Source organism: Gavia stellata, chromosome 3, assembly GCF_030936135.1.
Source record: "Gavia stellata isolate bGavSte3 chromosome 3, bGavSte3.hap2, whole genome shotgun sequence".
NCBI classification, from domain to species: domain Eukaryota; kingdom Metazoa; phylum Chordata; class Aves; order Gaviiformes; family Gaviidae; genus Gavia; species Gavia stellata.
Window position 1 is genome coordinate 43,660,713 of NC_082596.1, and position 22,716 is coordinate 43,683,428.

The 22,716-nt window shown below is 36.4% G+C and overlaps 1 protein-coding gene across 1 annotated transcript in view; it reads right to left on the reverse strand.

Moving 5' to 3' along the window:
• LOC132316765 (lipoxygenase homology domain-containing protein 1-like) overlaps positions 1-22,429 on the reverse strand; it is a 151,967-nt gene extending 129,538 nt beyond the window's left edge. The window contains exons 1-9 of the mRNA XM_059815620.1: positions 22,364-22,429; positions 21,082-21,259; positions 19,264-19,395; positions 12,962-13,164; positions 9,125-9,214; positions 6,905-7,037; positions 6,482-6,633; positions 4,016-4,170; positions 1,442-1,500 (exon numbers count right to left, since the gene is read on the reverse strand). Of these exons, the coding sequence (XP_059671603.1) occupies positions 1,442-1,500; positions 4,016-4,170; positions 6,482-6,633; positions 6,905-7,037; positions 9,125-9,214; positions 12,962-13,164; positions 19,264-19,395; positions 21,082-21,259; positions 22,364-22,429 (1,168 nt within the window). The remainder of the gene's footprint in view (positions 1-1,441; positions 1,501-4,015; positions 4,171-6,481; positions 6,634-6,904; positions 7,038-9,124; positions 9,215-12,961; positions 13,165-19,263; positions 19,396-21,081; positions 21,260-22,363) is intronic.
• Positions 22,430-22,716: the final 287 nt, after the last annotated feature.

A 22,716-nucleotide genomic window follows, 5' to 3' on the forward strand; every position in this document is an offset into this window, starting at 1 on the left:
TTTCCTCTTGTCCTGTCACTAGTCACTTGAGAGAAGAGGCCAACACCCACCTCTCTGCAACCCCCTTTCAGGTAACTGTAGAGAGCGATAAGGTCTTCCCTGAGCTTCCTCTTCTCCAGACTGAACAACCCCAGCTCTCTCAGCCGCTCCTCATAAGACGTGTGCTCCAGACCCCTCACCAGCTTCGTCGCCCTTCTCTGGACACGCTCCAGCACCTCAATGTCCTTCTTGTAGTGAGGGGCCCAAAACTGAACACAGTATTCGAGGTGCGGCCTCACCAGAGCTGAGTACAGGGGCATGATCACCTCCCTACTCCTGCTGGCCACACTGTTTCTGATACAGGCCAGGATGCTGTTGGCTTTCTTGGCCACCTGGGCACACTGCTGGCTCATATTCAGCCGGCTGTCAATCAACACCCCCAGGTCCTTTTCTGCGGGGGAGCTTTCCAGCCACTCGTCCCCAAGCCTGTAGCGTTGCATGGGGTTGCTGTGTCCAAGTGCAGGACCCGGCACTTGGCCTTGTTGAACCTCATGCAATTGGCCTGGGCCCATCGATCCAGCCTGTCCAGATCCCTCTGCAGAGCCTTCCTACACTCAAACAGATCAACACTGCCGCCCAACTTGGTGTCATCTGCAAAATTGCTGAGGGAGCCCTCGATCCCCTCATCCAGATCATCGATAAAGATACTAAACAAGACTGGCCCCAAAACTGAGCCCCGGGGGACTCTGCTTGTGACCGGCTGCCAGCTGGATTTCACTCCATTCTCCACAACTCTCTGGGCTCGGCCGTCCAGCCAGTTTTTTACCCAGTGAAGTAAGTATTAGAAAAATATGAATTTTCAAACATAAAATTAACATTACGGAAAGAAAAATGACAGAATAAAAAGAAAGCATAAACAAAGTGATTTATTGTTTAAATTAAAATGTGAAGTTCAGAGTTTACTAAAATGTTCAAACAGTGTGCTGTAATTAATGTTTTAGAATCAATACGAACGGCAACAAATGTGTAAAGCAATTAGTTCTGAAATAGAAACAAATTTCATTAAAGACAGAAGATTTGAGCAGCATTTACCATTTGGTGCTTCTTGCATTTTCAGCTGTTGATTTTTTTGAAATTCTGCCAAAAAAAAAAAAAGCCATTAATAAAGGATCTATACTTTAACATTAAAGAGAAGGTTTGAAAGAAGAGATGAAAAAGACATTCTGTGATTCTAGCCAATACAAGAAAACTTTCCTTCTCACTCATTCCCTCATTACTTTCTCACTATCACCTATATTCATTATACAATGCAAACACAAAGTGTATTTTCTGAGAAATATAACAAAGAAAGCCACAAAATGGTTAACTCTTGTATTTAAAGTGTAAATTCAGCCCAGATTTCATCAGGGGAAAAACTTACAAATTCCTGATCTTACTTCCATAAAGTTAGAATAAACCTTACCTTGAGGGTACAGCTCAATTTCTGAATGAATTACACCTTGGGACATAAATGGAAGCCACCTAAGAATAAGGAAGAAAATAAGAAAGCAGGTAGGAATCAATTTTTTTCTCTGCCATATTACCATATAACTGAATGATCCACATCTTATTTTCATACTGAATACATATAACAGCAAAGGGTCTCTACCTCTAAAATGTTAGTATTTGATTTGATAGATGTTAAAGTAGAAATTATGTGACTCAACAAAGAATTTTATTTGTGCAAACGTAAGAGCTGTGTAAGTGTAAAACATACCTGTGTAAGATTAAGAGACTCATGTGGCACGACTCTACTTATTTGTATAGCTAAAGAGATGAATATGGCACAGAACATTTTTTTCAGTGGTATGGATTGAGTGTTAAGTATAATTTGTTTGTTTCTATTGCACTATTTCTTAAAATCAAAGTTTAGTGTTAAAAACAAAGATGGAACCAAATACTGCTCTTCCTTATTCCTCCTACAAATTGAGGACAGATAAATGAGTCTGAAAAAGTACAAATTAAGGCAAATATCGGTTAGGTTTCTTAGTCATGTTAGTCTAGGCTACGGATAACTTTGAAACCTTTTAATTCAGAACATGGATTACCAACTCTTTTACCTTCCTCCTTCTTGGTAAAGTATCAGCTGGTTTTCGACAGGAAAAAAAAATCAGCAAGCTTCTGGGCTGCTGGTTTTTATTTACTCAGTTTACTTCCATGGACTCTCCAGGAATGACCTAAACAATTCAGTCTCCTATGAAGCCTGTTGGGAATCCGGTTTAAGCTGGGCAGGATGAGTCCAGAGCAGCTTTTGAAGCTTTTTCCTTATTTTTTGTCTTGACAACATTAGCAGGCCAATTCATATAAGAACTAGTCCCTAAGAAATAAATTTTGTCTTACTAGACAACTACATATTGATATCACTTCTGCTAAAACCTGACCGCACAGGTATCTTCTGCAATCCTAAATGCTAAAAGGTATCAGTCTGTAACTAACAAATACTGTATAATTGAAATCCAGTAAGAGCTGTTGGATGTTCAGAAACTAATATCAGATTTTTAAGTCAGATGAAATGCTGATGTTTCCTTGGCTAAATGAGAAAACATACAGCATTTTGTTCATACCCTGGATCTTAAAATTTCAATGTAAAATAAAGCTGTGAGGCTGAAGATTAATAAACTAGAGAGATTTCTGAACAGCAAAAACTTCCCCCTTTCTTGAATAGAGCACAGTGTTTCAGCTTTACATTTTGGCCAACATGGAAACTACCCCTGACCCCCATCACTGACCTATTTTAACCCTTTTCCAGTGGGAGTGTTTCCTTGTAGAAAAGTTAGGAATGAAAAAAACCTCTCTGTTTCTTCTTGACAGCATCTCTCACTGAATAGTTTTTGCTGATCAACACCTGGTGTTAATTATCACAGAATTAATACAGCAAAGTGCCCTGACATGCATTGTTCCTGAGCTGTGTTGTCCTGACATGCATCGTCCCTAAGCCATGTTACCCACTGGAGGACAGCTATGACACAGAATTGATTTTTCATGATTGAGGTAGGCAGCTGGCCTGATTTCTCTGTAGAACTTCCATTAGGAAATTTTACCTATTTTTTTTTTAGAAAGGTAGCAACCACAGCTAACAAGAACAGCTGGTCTGCATCCAAATTTACTCCTGAGAAATCCTCAGTCTATACTACTATTTAAAAACATGTTACTGATTGAAGAAAGATCTCAGTTTTAGAGTTTCATCAAGGTGAGAGAGCATCTTTATTCCTGGTTTTGAGGATGTGACACCAAGAGTTGCAAGAAGCTGTTCAAGGTTATGTAACAAATTCATAAAAATCCAGACAAAATAACTAGGCAACCTGCATTTATTAAATATTATTAATTAAATATTATTAATTAAATATTATTAATTCTAGTGCCTTGTCACATGGTCACATTGTTTCTCTATACTTCCTTCATTTCACTCGAATGATGCACATACCCACGAGATAGACCGCAAAACTGAAAACTCCAAATGTGGGATTACTGTAACATTTTTCCAAACATGCAAAATGCAATATTTATCAGTTGACTTTTAAGATGCTCGATTAATAACTTAAATGGAACAACCACAAAATAATTCTGACTTTTGGGCATCACATTTGTCTCTTTAGCAATATTGTTGTTCATAGAGAGAGTGAATGTTACTTCTGGACAGCAAATCTGTTTTCTTTCCCATTTAGAAATACACTTAATTTAGAACCTTTTTGTGTGCTTTATCTTTCCTTCCTGAACAGGTGAGTCATACTTATAGCACTGATCCTTGTATGATAAGGCTGCACTGTGCAATCTAGTTACACAGCCACAATATAAGCATTTAACCTTCGCTATGGACCATACAGCATATTAACTCAAGCAAACTGTTCTGGAGCAACATATTTTGTGGATTTTATGAAACTGCAAAATAATCCAAATTTGTCTTTCCTTGGAAAATTCATATTTAGTACATTGATTGGCATAATGCTGTTAGTGATACATATCTAAGAATATTTAAGAATATTGTTGTAAAAACTACCTTTCACAATTGAAAACGTATTCCGAGTTGTTCTCAGCTTCTCTGACTATGACTTTATCACAGTACCAATACTGGGACTTGGCATTAGCCTCACAACGCAACAGCACCTTCTGCAGTTTTCCAAGAGATACAGCTTCCACTTCAAAAGCATTGACCTAGAAGACAGAGGAGACAGCACTCCGCAATTTGCCACCACTAAGTCAGTCTGAAAGTTCAAGTGTTTTAAAAGCCTGATTAACTCTCACAATGTACAAAGATTCCCATTGTTTTTCATGGCAGCTGGACTGTATTCAAAGTGTTTGGATCTGAAAAGTTAAATGTCTTTTGGTTATGTATCCTATGTATATGATGTAAATGAGAAAACACAGCTAAAATCAGACTGCAGTAATAATCCCAAATAAATTGGGTTTTCAGCCATCATCCAAAACGCTGCACACCACCCTTCACTATTGTTTCAATACCTTGCCATTTACATTTCTTCTCTAGGTAAGAAGGAGTTAAAGCTACTATTTCATTTGTTGCTATTTATTTAAAACACAGACTTTCTCATCCTTTTGTCTTTTTGGTCTCACCTCCTCTATTTACATTTTATTCTGCTGGAAGAGACTGAAATCTGACATGCCACTTTCCCCTTGTTATTCATTTAGGCTTGAGCTTACACTTGGCAAAGTTTGTTTTCATAGGAGCATGAAGCTGATCAAGTGAAAGGTTCAGGTTGGTAATTTTCTGTCACAGTCAAAAGCATATAGCTTTCTCTCTCTAAATGTAATGGTCCAGATGACACTTCTCAGTAAAAGGAAAATGAAGGGAAGAACTATATTGGAAAATTCATATCTGTAAAGTTCTCAGTCCTTAGAAAACAGCAGAATTGAGACTGTGGGTGCAACTTTAGTTCTCCCTTGCGTATATGTAATACATGACCACAAGCTATCCTCGCTGAAGGATCCCTGCCTCAAAGTGTGCACAGGCAGGACTGCAGCTTTTTAATACTTCTTGTCTTCATTATCTTGATGACTCTATGCATTATCTACCGCAACCACCCAAACAGTTCAGTGAAGCAGAACTGATTTCCCCAGTGACTTCAATTTCACGTTTTCTATAGTACACCAGTTTTCTGCAAATGCTGAAATCTACTGTTCGAAAGGCCATCTGCATAATATTTCATTTTACCTGTATAGTTAAAGTACAGAGATTATTGCCAAAAGCTGTCAAGATGCAAAGTAGTTTAGGCGCTCAACTGAGAAACAGAGGGGTTAATTTATCAGCATATTTAGCATTTCAAAGAGCTTACTATGTCCAGAACAGAATTCTCTTTGAACAAACCTCAGTTACAGCTATGGTTGCTCAGAAAAGTTAAACTGGTTAGGCAGCAAAACAGAAGCATACAAAAAGGGGTCACTCAGGGAAGCTTTACTTTAAGTGATTTTCCCAATGTCATGTACCAAATCTGTGGCAGGGATTAAATGAACTTGTTCAAGTCAGCACTCAGGGGCCTCTGTCATAAAATTATATATCCCAGGCCCTGCTCTGCCACTCCGTACAATCCACTGTCTCATTCACCCGTTTCCATAACAAAGTGCATGTTGAGCCACGCCCCCTCTTAGCACCTGTATAAATAATATGCTGAATTTACTATCAGTCTGGCTAGAATAATCCCCCCAGAAAACTCCACTTAAATTCTGAATTCCAACTGGAATAGAACTTTATATCTAATACATTAGTAATGGTATGAAATATATATTTTAAAAATAATATAGATACCTCTGAAGTTTCCCAGTGGGTTATTTTTATGGTTAACATTTTAGATACTGCTTTTTATTGTGTAATTAAGTATTCCACTAACACCTTCATACCATTTGTTAAACATACAAGTGTTAATTCTCAATAGTTCACAAAGGAAGAAACACGCTTAATAGAAGGTCATAAGAAGGCTAGTGGCAGACCTAAGATTAAATTCAGTAGTTCCTGAAATTCAACCATACACTATTGCAGAAAATCAGGATGATCTGTATTTTACTTATGGAGGAGATCAGAGGTAATTGAAAGAAAAATGAATTTAAATCTGCCCTGCATTAACCACAATATTATACTATTATACCTTAAAAGAAATACCTAATGAACAGTTCTACTAAGATCTGAAATCATGGAACAATTTCTGTGCACTCCTTCGGAATCAGCTGTACACATTAAACCTTGACAGAATATGTTTTATATTCACAGGCAGCTCTTCTCATCATCCTAAGGGGGTTTTAATGTAATTAATGTTCATGTAATTTTTCCTCTCCTTTTCCTACCTGTGTTTTCACTTATTCTAGTTATTCCTGGATTAGTATAAAATTATTTTCCTTAGTTCTTAAAAATTATTTTTCTAAAACTCTGTGATCTTTTTTATTAGGAACCTGTTAAGACCAGTAAAAGTTACTTAGTTATATTAATATGGCTAAGCAAATTGTTTTTCAGACTTACCATTCCTCTCTGAAATGTCGCTGGTATACCAGGTTTATGCAGAAGTCTTAGACCAGAATCTCCTCTTTTTCCACAGATAAGCAGATAAACTGCAGAATCTGTATCAGCTTGCTCCACGTCACCGGTGTAGACATAAACATGGTATAAAACAACTTCCGAAAATAACCAAAAGAAGAAAATACATGTGTAATCACAATTCATTTTACTCACCACTGTAGCTTAATGGAAACAATGCCAGCAAATTTGATTAGCAATTAATTTGCTGAAATATATTCTCCAGAAATGAGTCTAACTATCTGTCTTTAAGATTGCTAAGACCACGTTTATGGATATACAGCAGATGGAATATAATTCAGATTACATTAATACTGAAAACTGGATAACCAATATATACATAACTGTTCAACTGAAGTACACACATACTTGGATAGATAGGTTTTCCAGCTTCCACTACTGGAAGTTCACAGAGAAAATCTCTATCATCACGATTCTTTGACAACCATGTGTTTTCTGGAAAATTCAGTGTTTTCTTGCTCTTTAGATGTTGTAGTGTCACCTAGAGAAGAAGCAATTCCAACTATGTCTCAGTTCACTCTTTCCAGTGCTTTGCTTCTCAACAGCAAAACATATTTTTCTATATCTTTTCTTCTATCTCAAAAAACAATAACATGATCTGTAAATATGACATACATAATTGCAGTGTGAAAACATTTTTATTTTGCAACTTGACTCCTCACTAGGGAGGATCTTTATGCACACGGGTGGTCTTGCAGCTGAAACTGCCAGCCTCTATTCTTTGAATATGACTTGGCCTTTAAAATTATCTTATTCTTGGAACAAACAAATCTGTAATTGAAATTTCCTTTTTTGCCATAAGAAATGTCACCTATTCTGATTTCTGTCAGTGAACCACCTCTGCGTAACACTGTCTGCAGTACTGAAGACTGAAAACTTTCTGGTAAGTGAGGTTAGGTGAGACTGAGCTTTTGAAAGATGTGGAAAGATTGACACATTTTTATATTAAAATGAAAACAGAATGAAACTCATCATCTATATTCTTCTGAACTTTAGCAAGGAGAGGATATGTTGAAATAGTAAATCAATTTGTATTATATTTGGGTCTTCTACAGCAGAACAAAATACAACCCGGGCACCCTCTATTTATTCTTCCGAAGACAGTTAGAATTCAAATTCTCAAGTTATTTGCCACCGTACCTTATGATATCTGTCTTACTTGTTTCCTATAACTAGAGCAGTCTTTCCTCTCTTTTATGGAAGCAGTTTTTCTTGGTCTTAAATTATAACAATGCTTACTACAGTTTTTTCCATAGGTCTTCACTAGCAAAAGGAAATCAGTGCCAAAAAATTGTCTTTCTGCAGTTGTGTTTTGAATGTGCATACAATATGCATAAGCCTTGCAAACAAAATTATGAAAACAAGTATTCACATTCAAATTCTAACACATAGAAAATCAGGACAATATATGCCTTTATCTCACTTTTCCAATGAAATACTATTTCAAGTAAAATAAACACTTCTTTTAACATGAAAACATGTATTTATTCTAACATGAACACTTTTGCAGTAGTGATCCTTAATCTCTAATGTTTATTGGCAGAGCTCCCCCTGCTGATTCATAACAATCACGAATATTAACTGCTTTGTCAGAAAAACACAGCTTTCACCCTGATTTATTTCTTTCTGTGAAAAGGAATATTTGAAATCCCAGGGTTACCCTATGAAATTTGGAGCAAAATGTTAAAAAAATATTATGTAACCACCAGGATGGAAAGTAGGATTCCTGCAACCATTTGAGCAACTGAAATACTTATACTGACATTCAGTTTTGGTACAGTTACAGTTAAGGCCTTTGGATTAATGTCAAAATCTGTTATTACTGTGTAATTCTGGTTGTCTAAATCAGGCTTTTTAAGATGAGTTCAAGGCCAAAGGATAAGCTCTTGTCTTTTACAGATTCAAAATAAGAAACAGAAGACAAAAACTTATTTGGAATTCTGAAATAAATCTATTATGGGGTTCACTGTTAGCAAGAATTTAGTATTGATTTAATCTGGTGAACATCCCTAAATATCATGAGAAACATAGAGCTAAAAGAGAAGCAGAATAGAATTCATTCACCAAATTGAAAAAACCCAGCAGTTTCTTTTTCCCTGAAAATGGTCATAATTGTGAGCTACGTTTGGGCCAGTCAGGACTAGCCGACTGTTAAGCAAACTTTGTTCATTCTTCACATGTACATGTCATGGGATGATTGTTGCTCTGTCGTTTTCAATTTTCCATAGCTGGAGTTTATAGCTAGAATCTCCCTAACACACATTAAAGAGTACAGGCGAGCTTTCAGAAAGCAGAACTTGGTGGAACCCATCAATACACTAAAATTGGTATCTATGAACTGCATGAATTAGGAATAATTGCAAAATAATGCTACATGTTTCCAGCTATCAGGAGATGGACTGTATCAGTGCTTTTGTCATCTCTAAAGCAACCTAAGAAGACAAAGCAATAAGAACTTATCGCAATCAGCATTTTTTGCTTTTTGAAGCTGTGGCTTCATGAAAAGAAGGGCTTTTAGTTCATACAAAAATTATTAAAGCAGAAAAAAAACACCATAAAAAATCTCACCCTTTGTAAGTTCCACTCTGATTGTTCATTCAGTAATTCATCAAGTTCAATTCTTATCTTGTAGATATTCCCAACGCTTTTTATTTTAACCTGAATAAAGCCAGAACAATACAACATATAACTACAAAAATATATATATCTTACACTGTTAACTTGTGAGGTAGAGGCTGCATGCTGATTAAGTAAGGCCATGCCTTGCAAACTAACACTGCATCCAATTCATGATTAAAAGACATTTTAGTCTCAGTCTCCCAGGCATACGGAAGAAGCAGTATCCTAATGGCAAGCACAGGCCTATGAATTCTATGCTTAAAACTGTTACAGCCTTCAGGACATCTTGGGGAAAAAAAAAAAATTCCCTTCCTGTATTTTCAATCATCACACATGAAATAATTCAAAAATCCAGTTCTCATTTATGCACAAACGCTGTTTGCGCCGTATTTCCTCATTTTGCCATTTGTTCAATTTGGGCTATATTTCTGGGAAAAATACAGGTACATCACATGTGGGGGAAAAAAAAAGTAGATAAAACTGCATCTTTATCTTTGCAATTGGTTCCAGATTTCTCTGAACCACTGTAGTATCTGAGTATACAGGAACGGCGCACAACATTTCATTGGCAGATTTTGGATTATAGGATCCAGAAAAGAGACTGCTTCTGTTTTGTCTAACCAGATTTCTGTCTGAGGCCGAGTTTGACCAGATTACAGCCTAGTGAAATCCCAATGCTTGCTAAGGAAATGATTTGGCAGATGCTTGAACTCTTCAAAGTTTGAAAAGTAAAAAAAGTTGGTGAGGGCCATTCATGACAGAAAAGTGGAATACAAAATTAAATCCGCTAAACCACAGGTCACAAATCTTTCGTAATGCAGCACAGCAACATGACCATAAACCTTAGTATGTCAAACTGGAGGATATAAAACTTTTGGAGACCTTAAAGAATAAGCTCTCAAAAGCTGGCAGAACATCTGCAAAACTTGGAAAATCACTGATACTATCTTCGCTTTCTCACTATAATTTGCATTAATTTGCACTTTCTTTGCATTTTCAAGCATTATACAGGCACTTATTTATGAAATCTACTCTATGCAACCCTATCCTATCCCACTTATCTAGGGTTTATTTGAAGTTTAACCATTATTAAAGTGAGCATAAATGATTTTAGATCATTTGTAATGTACTGCTGGGAAAGGAAAAGTAAGTGTGTTATCATATTATTTCTCAAATAATAATTCTATTAATAAAAGGTTGGTAACAGCCTATTCCACTCCATCATTTACACCCAAAAAAGCTATTTACACTGTACAAAAATTATTTTCTTTTCATTCTCTTAGAAACACCTACTAGTATATTATCCACTCATTCTTTACCTTCATTAATAAAAAGACCTCTTCTCTTTTCAGAGGTCAGAATTACCTCCGTTCCTATATCAGCTTTTAGCTGTCTCTTTGTGCTTTTGTATAACAAACTTTTATGTTATAGTCACAGCGTTACCATGCTTTAGTCAAAGATTTGTAGAAGCATCTTTTACCTTTGATTTCCCTAACATTGAAATGCACTCAGTAAATCGCCATGGTTGTTTGAGAAAGAATCTGAGGAACTCGCACCTGTATTTATATTGGTATAGTTGCTACATCGACCTGAATTTCATTAACAAAGGAAATGCTAACTCCAGGCTTGCAACACTGATGTGACAATATGATTCCTGTCTTTTCCATCGGCTTTTAAGAAAACGGCTTTGTTCTGTGGAGTCAGATTCTGATATCCTTACTTATGCTGCATAATATTTCTCTCTGTAAGTAGTCTTGTTAGAGGTAACCTGGAGACTCTGGCATTAAAGCAGTAGTAAAATAAGGGAATGTATACAGCTTGACTGAAAAAAGCTATTGTCATATCTCACATTCACAAACAAACCAACCCACTTCTCAAGTAATATGAGATACTGTCTTCTCATTCACAGACCTGCTGTCCACTGAATACACAGTGCTGTCGTGTTGTTTGTTTATTCTAATGAACCGCTCGTTAGGCTTTTGGTTAAAAAAAAATTACATGATCATTTCATATATGAACACAAAACATAAATGTACTGAACTTTGTCAGAATGCAAAGACTGACTTCTGCCTAAAACAAGCAGAGGTATCCTAGAAGAAACCCTCTGGTGTCCTTCTTGATTTTTCTCATGCACAGTCTTAGAAAGGATTAAACAGACAATGACTACTCACATGGGTAAGGCAAGAGAGGGAGGACCAAATATGACTGGTTTTCATTTCTCAAGATAGTTCTACTCGAATTTTTCATAGCTGTGCATACTGCTGATAAAGTGAAAGTTTAAAGAAAACTGAGTCCAAATTGCCTGATTATTACAAGCCTTCAGAAGCTCTTTTCTTCCTAGAACCCCTGGCCACAACTATGATTAAGCTGATTACTTTAAAAAATAAAATTTGTTATCTTCTGGTCTATAGAATATCAGTGAAACCATATTAAGCTCAAAGATGTAAATGATAAAAAAAAGGATGTAATTTTTTTTTAAGTCTTGCGTTCCTGTCCTCATTTCAAGACTTACCCTGCTAAACAAGTACAGGATAAAGTTTAAAGGGAAAAAAAAAAAGAAGAAAGAGCTCTTACTCATGGGCTTTTTCTTTGTGGATTTATCTACTTTGGGCTAAAGAGTGAAAAGCACTTTGGTGACATTTGCTGTTTCACGCCTGAAAGCAATAGTGTCAGCATGATGTAAAGAATCATAGTAGTGGCCCCAGCTACTGAGAGAAAGGTTCTGCTCTCTCACAAGATCAATATCCACAGCGCACAGCCATAATGGGCAATATCTATTTTAGAGAAGAAAAATTGGTCCATCTCTTAAGAATGTATGGATTAACATTGCAAACATGCCATTACCCAACATTGCTTATAAATTATTCACTAATTAGGAGAACAGGATTCCCTGTGGATCATAATATATTAGCCTACATGCTTAGAAAATTAACATTACAGTTGGCTATCTTCCTGCCTATGCCCTATTCATAGAAAGTATTATTATTAATATTATTGACAGTAGCAATCTTGGTTTGTGCCAGGATTGTATTAGAAGAGTTGATGAGTGCAGAAAAAAAATTTACATAAATTGTGAAAAATATAACTTCTTCTTCAGTTAGCTGAAGACAGCAATGTGTTACATGCATCTCAGACAGAAATATTTAAGCAAAACAGAAGTCTTAGCCCCTTTGGTAATTTCCTCTCAGCCTACCTAGACATAATTTCCTTATTACAATAGAGGTGGAGTTATTCTTAAATAGCGGCAGAACTCTTTTGTGTTCTCATGACATGATAACGTGTAGGTTTTATTGGGCTCTTAGTAATTCCATAAGTAAAGCTTCTGGCATTTCATCTATTTATAATATGGCAGCTGAAAAGCATTTTCTTCCTTAACTGAACCAGTTCCATAGTATACATTTTATAGTATGCTTTGATAACTGTATGCATGAAGATTTCATTACTAAAAATCCATAAATGATATACAAGTCTGACATCAGACATGGTTTGTTTAGGAGTGGATAGTTTTTAAAGCTAGTTTCAAATCAATTACCTTAAAGAAATCAATTTACTCCTGCACTTGTCCCATTTGGGCTACTCTATGAGGCAGAGGGGGTTAAAAGAAAGAGCATTTCCTCTGTTGCTAACTAGATGCACGAAGCTGATTCAATGCAGAATTCATAGAGATTAGATAGAGATTTATTGTATGCAGTAAACGTAGGAGAAAAACATTTTTTCTTTTCACATAACAGAATAATCTTTGGAAAGGTACACATTAAAATAATGTTCTTAGCCTTCATTAGCTACCTGAAATTCATCCTCCTGCCTGGGAAGAAACAGCTGCTTTCTGTTGCCCTTGCCAAGAGTTATTGGTCCAGCTACTCCTCTGTCTCCATATATCCAGAGAATGACATTTGCTTCAGTTCCTGCATTTCCTGTCAGCACTGACACTTTCCATTCATCATCTGAAGGAAGGGGACACTCACCACCTTGGGGATTTCTCATTTCCTCTGTGAAATACAGAACATTAGTGGGAGATGAAAATCGACATGAAACTGCTGGTCGCTGTTGTAACTTCAGCACATAAGGAGACCATAACAGAGAGGGGATTGTATTTTTTCATGGCAAGTGAGATAGTCTGAAAAGATTGATTTATGTTTCTTGTCTAGACCAAAATGCACTGATTAGTTGAGCTACAAGAACCAACTGCAAAAGAACAAGTATCTCTCACATGCAGAGAGATCCAACAATACCATCATATTACTCTTTATACATATTCTGGTGTAGAGTAAGGATGCTATGATGCAGAACTATGGCCATTAAAGCAACATTTCTGGTTCCTTAGCCTGACATTTAGAAATGAGTAGAATTACTTGTAAATACTCCTCTAATGCCTTGTGTTGGGACATTATTAGCAGAATCACGTCTGAGAATAGAGACAATTTTCATTTCAAATGAAAAAAATTATTCAGGACATTAACTTTTTTCAAGTTAAATATTAACTAAATACTGTAAAATACTTTAAAAAGAGCACAATATATCCTTGCCCAACCATACTTACGCATACAGTGCCAGCATTTGGGCTAAGGCAGGTTCCGCATAAATGAGACAACAGCAGCACAGTACCACTTTATGAATAAATTTCACAGCTTTAATGGCTGAGCAAATATAATTTTGAAAAACATATATCTCATTTTAGAATAGCACCTAGTGATCTTTCATCTACCCTTAAGAGAAAAACATATATATATGCAAAGTTGTCAAATGGCACCTCTGCACATGAGATACGAAAAAATAGAGTCTCTTGGAATGAAGGGATTTAGTTTTCAGTATTCTAATCACAGTGGAGTTTACAAACATCAGGTGTCTGGAACACTGTTTTTCAATAATGGGACCACTGACCATGAAGTCCTCTCCAAAAGAGGGAGTCCTTGCCCCCAAGAATTTATAATCTGTTCTGACACAAGAGGCAGATATAAACCTTAAATTTGAAAATATGAACCAACACATTGTCTATATGCTGTGTCCTGCAGGGGTTCCCAAACTGCCCTTCATGAGGTCTTTTCATGCGACTGCAAAGAGACTTTTTAATATGCTAACCGTAATGAATATAATCTGTGCTGTAGATTAATTTTCTTTTGTATCCCCCAGCTCATTCTTCATCCATTAAACCAAGCTGTGAACCAAGCTTTTGGAGGCCAGAGGCTCCAAACATGTAATGGAATTCACTTACAATTTTGCAGAATTCATAAATAGCCACTGATACGGATTTGTTGAAGAGCTCCCAATGCATCACTATGTATGTTCCTACTGCACTGTATGTCTTGCTATCAGAACCCTTTGCTTTTTTATTTGCTTGATTAAAATACTGTGCTGGGTTTCTCTGGGATGGAGTTTTTCCCTCCACTTATTAAATTGAATTTACCTCAAAGAAAAAAAACAAACAAACGCGCAACCTAAAAAAAAAAAAAAACAAAAAAAAACCAAAACGAAATAGAAAAACAAGTGATGCAAAAGCAATCACTCACCACCAGCAGAAAGATGCCCAGCTAGGCCCCAAGGAATGACTGCTTTGGAAAAACTCCACTCCAGTTTTATTGCTGCTGAGCATGACAATATATGACTCTTTGGTCAGTTGGGGTCAGCTGTCCCAGCTGTGTCCCCTCCCAGCCTCTTGCCATCATCCCCCTCAACTACTCGCTGGGAGTGCAGAGTGAGAAACAGAGATGGACTCGACTTAGTGCTGTGCAAGTACTGCTCAGCAGCAGCTAAAACACTGGTGTGTTATCAACACTGCTTTGGCCACCAGGCTAAAACACAGCACCAGACAGACTGCTATGAAAAAAATGAAGTCCATCCCAGCCAAGCCCAGTACAAATACTAAACAAAATAAAGCAATACCTAGGGCAGAAATTTGCAAAATTTATCTAACTGTGCTTTGTTGCTAGCATTAAAGTGTAAGTTCGAAGGAAAAGTGAAAAACAGTTTTGAATCCTTGAGACTTGCTTAATAAACTTTTATGAGCAACACATTCCACATCCTGCTGAAACATCACCGAAGCAAATTGGGTAAGTGAAGAAGGATCAATTCAGTACTGAGACATGGTCCCGATCTTCCCTTTAAATTTCTTCGAATGTCATTGTTATGATATTAAACAAATGCTTTTTTTCTTAAAAGCTGTACTTAAAAGAAATTATATAGTTGCTTGGATCATCAGGTTGTTCCTATAGGTTAAATCAACATGGTAACTAAAGCACCAAACCTGAATTAAGATCCACTAGCACTGAACTCTTCACTGATGTGAAATAATTGCACAAGGAATTGCAAAGGAATTAGGATCCAGTGCAAAGTTCTATAATAAATAAGGACTAACTTCTGGAATCAGGGGAAATTTCAGCCCTGGTAAAGACTCTAAAATTTGGTTAATTAATTTTTAAGAAATTCAGAACTGTAGTAGTATGACTTTTACCGCAGTGATTCTAAGAGTAGTAGTATGACTTTAGAATGGTTCTGTTAATTTAAGAATAGGCTATATTGTCATAATAATTGCTGTTTTTATTGTATTCTTCATCATGACTAAGAGCAAGTTATTCTGAAAGAAAAAAGAAAATCCACACACCAAAAATAAAGCAAAAGGCAAACATCTTATGTTTACCTGAATAAAAACTTAATTACACTTGTCTTTCAGTGATTGAAATAACAGAACTATAGCAAAGTAGTTGCTTTGGTATAATAAATATTTTTGAGAACAACCATATAACTTTCTGTAACTGTAGTTACCTAGCTCCTCACCTGTAACTCTGAAAGCTAGAATTCCTTCCAGCTATTTAAAACCACATCTTTCTTACAGCAAAGAGATTAAAAAGTTTTCGCAAAATACACAGGTATTCAAGAAGCATTAGGAATCCCAGGCTGTTCCGTATGCTTAGCACAAGAATTCCGTACTCAGGCTATTGCTACCCAAAGCAGCCACTGCAGCCTCAAACTACTACCTCTTGAAAACAATTATAATGCACAAACGGTTCACAGACTTGGAGAGCTTTTTGTCTCATAATTTACTGGCTATTCTTACAAATGGAAAGCAGTGGCATTGATTTGCTACAGGCTAAAAATATTCCAGTCTGAAAAGAGGATTTGATGGTTACCCTGCATTAGTCATGGGAGTTTACACACTTCATGACACCATGCTGTAAATCTCTTACAACAAAAATTCATTCTGATAGGCCTGCATGAGAATAATGAAGTCACAATCCTTCACACAGTTTCATAAAAATTACTTTATTTTTTATTTACTTATCCTAAACCTAAAGCAAAAAGAAAATTATCTTGTTCCAGAAGGTCATATGATTGAGTGACACTTTTGAAATGAACCATCACAAAAATTAATCACTAGAGCAGAAGCTTGGACAATATATTTGATGCATTTTTATTACACCTTTCCTGTATCATAATTTCCAGTGTAAACCAAATGGAAATGAGATCAGATTTTGTTTATATCTTATTTTCTCTTGTGAGTAAAATATATTAAAAATTAATAGTAGCTAACAGTATTCCAGACATACAGAAAAGGAACACGGAGGGTATAGAAATAATTTCTCAGAGATACAATTTGTTACTATCAAACCACAAAGATGTTCTCAACGTCACAGACTGCATTTGTGCTAATGACATCTCTCCCCTTGCTTTCACTGGCACAAAAAGGCATGTTTTTGCCACTGAAATTTAAACATGATTTGAGAAACACAAGGAACAAGCAAAGAGGAAATCCCCAGTACGAAGTCATTTGGGAAATCCCGTAAGATTCTTGCCTGCTTGCTAGTTGATACATACTATGACACAAGTCTATATTTTCAACAGAGCTGCTGATTTTGGCTTGCTTTTGCACCTGGTAATGGAAGAGTAAAATGGTGTTTAAAAAACCTCACAATTTTTGGTTTGAGTTTTTAGTGTCTTCTGCTTCATCTCCTTTGTCCCTAGACTTCGTGGTCCTCTAACCATATATGTATTATTTCCCTTCTGTTTTGGGCAGCACATTTGATCTGTCTTGAGTCTATAATGTGGTGTCTTGCACGCATTTTAGCTGACTTGTCTCTGACACTCACTCTAGTATCTCTGTTCTGTGAGCTGTTAAGTAGAAGCTGGGACCTGCCATCATCCTTGCACAGTGAAAGAAGTTTCCTGAGGAACAGAGAACTCACACTGCACAGGAGAAGCCCCAACTGTTGTAACACAGTTTTCAGTTTAATTAATCCTAAATCAATTATTATTTGTGAAAACAAGAATGAAAACACAGCTACCGGTTAGCAGACACAGATATAAAAAGATGGCCTGGTCAGCCTAAGGGTTAATCTACTCTGAGTTTGGATGCTAAGCCTACTACTGGATTGCATACTCACTACAAACATCGCCCTTTTACAAATGTTAACTGGGAGTGAAAAAAGCAAATGAGTATTTAATGAATATTAGTTTAAAAATTAAGGCTCATCTCTACATGTCAAAAGTCTAGTTACCTTTAAAGTATTCTAAGTGAAAATATCTTACTAAAATGAGCATTTTCTTTGAAGGGCAGAGTAACTTTGATATTTATATTTGTTTTACATAAGCAGAGTCCACATTTATGAATGTCAGAAATACTTCTTACAAAGTGCTATAGACTCTATGTAACACATTTCACAGCAGATATTGCTTCTGTAAAAGGATGCTTTGTATCCAACCCTAAAAACATCCAGCTTCTTTGAAAACAGGTTTGATGGCTTGTGTATTGTCACCATGGGTTTCAAATACAGCATATCTCACCAGTTGCTGACAACCCACAACACTTTGGGAAGGCTTTGTGACACAACGATTCAACATGAAGTCTGATAGATTAGAAATGGAAAGTTGGCGTTTTGAGCTAAGAATGGAAACAACATTGCCAGAAACAGTTAACAGTAATTAATAATACTCCACACCTATGCTTTGAATTTAATCAGGATACTTTGGTTCAACTGAATTTATTTAAAATCCTTCCTGATACTTCACATTATACCCTATGAACAAGTATGCCATATTTGACATCTTGTTCACACTGCCAGACTTTTCATGTACACTTTGAAATAGCAGTCTGAGGACCAAGCTTAAAACCAAACCAGCAACCCACCTGAATTATTTGCTACATGAATGCTTTTGGGACTACCTCTAGCCAACTAAGCATGTGTCCCATAGTGAAAACTCTAATATAATCTTGTCTTTAAAGCTGATGCAAGGTAACAAATATTTTTCCACCATGTGAATGTGCCTCAGTGTGCTGTGTAGAACTCAGTAGTTTCCATTTATCCCATCTGCTTTTCATGGTGATGTGACACAATTCAGGCTGTGCAGACAGGGTCCTTGGGTGCATTGCAATCAAAGAGAGGCAGGAAGCAAACATGATCATCCCCACTCCTTAAGAGACGTATCATTCCTTGTTTTGTTTAGTTCCTTAGTCACACCTTCTTTGGTTGCCAGGATGCTGAATATTCCTCTAAAATTTTTGAGTTGGGGAAATCATTGTCTTAGACCATTTATGCAACTTCTCTAGCTAAAGAAGAAAGTGGTTATTTATTCTAGTAAAACACATCTGGTAGATTACCACTCCAGAAGCATGACCAGAACATTGTTTATCTATTCCTACCTGCCTAAACATCGGTATAAAGCTAGCATGCAGTGCACCAGAACTTTACTCTTTCCCCCAGTGAATCATAAAGCAGAAAACATAAGTGTGAGAGAAAGTATAAATGAGAAATATTCCATTACTTTCAGTGAGCTTCGGATTGGTGTCTGTATCACATCAACCTCAATTTCCACAGATATAGTCCTTATGAGAGATGGCTAGTTACTTTGAAAAAAAAAGATAATGTGAAATTATTCAACAGTTACATGCTGATTGTTGCCTTATCAATAAACCACATTCCAATGCCATTTTAAGAAACAATAACCAGTAATATGTTTTATGTTGCATGTATGTATACATAAGTCAAAGTCTAGAGAAGCTATTCATTGTCCTTCCTGAGGTAAATCACTGCAAATTTGCATGGAGGGCAGACATAACACAATGCTATATCACAACTAGTTTTTAAACTGTTGCTTACTTGAGGGTGGAAAAGTTGAAAGGCTTTGAGATACTGGCTTCTGGGCTTTTGCTGGTTGGAGTAGAGATTCTCCGAAGTCTTTCTTCTCTTGATTGGCTGCTGCAGATGTTCCCATAGGCTTTTCCCGGCCAACTAAAACAATGAAATGGAAATTCTGTCACTATCAAAAAATCATTTGCTTTTTCTTGCTCGAAAGCTCCCCATATGTTCAGTGACAAACACTAATAACAGATCTCACAACTGTTCAACACAGTGGATACTAAAATCTTTTCTCTATGTATTGCACAGCCACTAGCTATTATTTGTTTTTATTATTAGCAGCATGCCACAAAAAGTGGAAAAAATCTGGCATACCAATAAAATCCATTTACTACTTTGAAAATCTAAGTAACAATTTAACATTTATGTATGAATAAAATTACTTGTTAAAATGTAGTTTTCCCCAAGATAAGCTTCTCCACCCCCTTGATATTTCCTTTCTTAAGAGTGGGAATGCTGAGATGAAAACCGCTAGAGGCCATTACTGATAATATGAAGTGGCAAACACGCAATCTTGGTTGCTCTCATAGAAAATATTAGCTCCTTTTATCTTCTTTTACTGACTAACAAGGATACAGAACTCAAGCCTGTAATGAAGTAACATTTAGCTTTATTTTAATGGCATCAGTAAACCCTCCTTTGTTGAGAATTTCCATTGAAAACCTTGCTCTTACAAAAAGTAACAAGGGAAAATACTTTCCTCATTTCTACAAGGGCATAGTGACCGATATACTCTCGTTACCTTGTAGCAAGTAGGGACTGAATGGTAGGGATGCCATTACAGTGACTTTCACAATGCTTCTGTATGACTCGGTCACAATATACAGAGAACGATTAATAATAAGAGTGGTTGTATGTTTTGATACTTCCCCTTTGCTGGTCAAAGCATTCAAGATGACCCTGTTCTGCTTGGGTTTGGCAAAAATCTGACCGAATTCTCAGTTTTGAACTGATGGCCAGTTTAGCATTTCCATGAGATGTTTCATTTCTTGATCTCTGTCACTATGTCCACCAGCTAAGAATACAAGTACTGTAATTCCACTGTTTTCTGCAGTTATAATCCAAGTCAGCTGGCTGTGTTTGGTGACCAGTTGTTCACTGAATTAAAAACTTCATTCTCCTGAAGGAGAAGAGACAAGCAGACAATCCAGTGACGGTGATCCAGAGTGTGCTGAGAGCTAATTTCTGAGTCCTGGTTCGTTGGCTAGAACAGGTCAGCTCCCTAGTGAGGGAGCTTTCTGGCTGCAATAGCTTTCAAATCTGACTATGGGACAGAAGAATCACATAATCAATATACTTGTGGGAGAAGTACAATGCATTTTGCACCATTAAAAAAGAAACTGAACACTGCCAAGCAGGCGCTCTCTAAAGTCTACTACTTTCCCTCTAAAATTAGGAAAGACTGTGGTATAGCTGACAGCAAGACAACATTTCCCATGTTTCCATAATCTGAGGCCAGAATGGGGAATAGACCCAGGAAGTCAACTTCATCTCTAACTTGTCACCTGTTTCGATTCTTATGCTCAAAAGTTTATTTGTTCAGTAAAATAATAGATTTCTTCTGCATCATTTATCATTACAAAAACAAAGAGATGAAGAAAAATTAACGAGCTACATAGGAGAAATTTAGTGTGGGCTCAATAAACTTTTCACTTTTAAAATCACTGAAACACAACAAAGGAAATGGTGTCAATCTAGCTTTTACACTTTTGCTTTGAATTTGTCATTCAGAAACAGTAATCACTAAAGCAAACTGAAGAATATTAAGAAATTACATACATTTGATGACCTGTGGGTAGAAAAAAATGTTTCTTTCTCCAGTGTTAATGACTGGCTTAGTCTGGCCATCTGGCAGGAGACCAACATATATCCCTTTATTTTGCACTGATTCTAGACTTACAGATCCAGTTTCCAAATTCTTCTCAATTTTAAAGTGACAGTATTCATCACCTGTGCCCTAGGAAATTGAAAACAGAAATGTGAATTCAACAATTGAATTGATGTAGCTAGGCAAGTTGGATGTTTCTTAAGACTTAAATATTACTAACTTCTAATAACATTTCAGATTAACTTCAGGTTCTTCACAATGTCCTACATTATTATACACACACACACATATGTACACATATCTTGGCCTTGCTTATTCCTTTGTGAAGAGAAAGGCCGATAACATAATTTGAGTACGTAAGGGAGTGAAAGATTACATATGAAAGCATTCCTATTTCTGTTAGGATTTAAGCAAAGTCTAGGACATATTCAAAGGAGTTTCCCACTTAATCAACTTCATTCATTAGTGGGGTTTATCATCGATTTATTGATACTCAATACCACCTTGAACCCCTGAACATATTTGTGCTCTGCCACATTCAAAACAATTATATCAATTCATATCAGCAAACAGTCATAGGATTAGTAAACATTGAGTCTAATGAGCAGATACTAATGTGTCATTCTCTTTTTTGCTCTCAAATGTAAATCTGCAATAGTTAAACTCCTAGCAGGTGGAGAATACTATAGGTCCAAAAATCAGAATATTTTAACCATCCCCCAAGCCTGGTTTTATTGCTAAATATACAGGCTACTGGTGAGGTATTTCAAGAATAAACTTTATGTGATTGCCTGATGAAGAAAAAAATCAGGTTCTTCATTTCAGACAAAACAGAATAATTTGTAAAAGCTAGGATGCCAACATCACTTCAACATATTCCAAACTCACACCAGTATAACTGTGGTTGTTTAATAAAAATTGAATTAGCACAACAGATTCTTGACAGAGAGTCATCAGCTATCTAGCAACAAATAAATTTTAACTACAACCACATTCTCAATACTTAAAAAATATAATAGGATCTCTACAATCAAGTGCCAAACACACATGACAGCTTCTCTTGCTATATTTTTCTATCTTTCCTTGGGCAAATGAAGGAAAGTATCTGAAAAATTTTAAATCTTAACAATGTTTTAACCCGTTTTTATCCAAGCAAGTGAAAAAATATTCTCTGTTATCACTGATAATTAGTCGAACTATCTGAAGAGGGAAATACGAACAAGAACTGCTTACTGTTCCATTACACTGGTCTTCTTTGATCTTCAGATACATTCTTGGGTTTCTCACACTTTCAAACATGCAGACTCCAGAGCTGATTTTATGCACCTTCCAGTAGGATTCCTGCTGCTGCTGACCTGCTCCACTGCAGCTCCCATCAGGTCTAAGGGAGAGAGCCTGGCAGAGACTTGTGTTGAGCAGAATGATGGCACCATGGTGAAACACACCCTTCAGATCAGAGACAAGAAGTCCTTTGTGAATAGCAGAGCTTTTCTCCGTATTAAACTTTGACCTTTATATTTTTCATACTGATTTATCTTAAGCACTTATTAATGCATTTCCATGTATAAAATGTAAAGCCCCAAGTA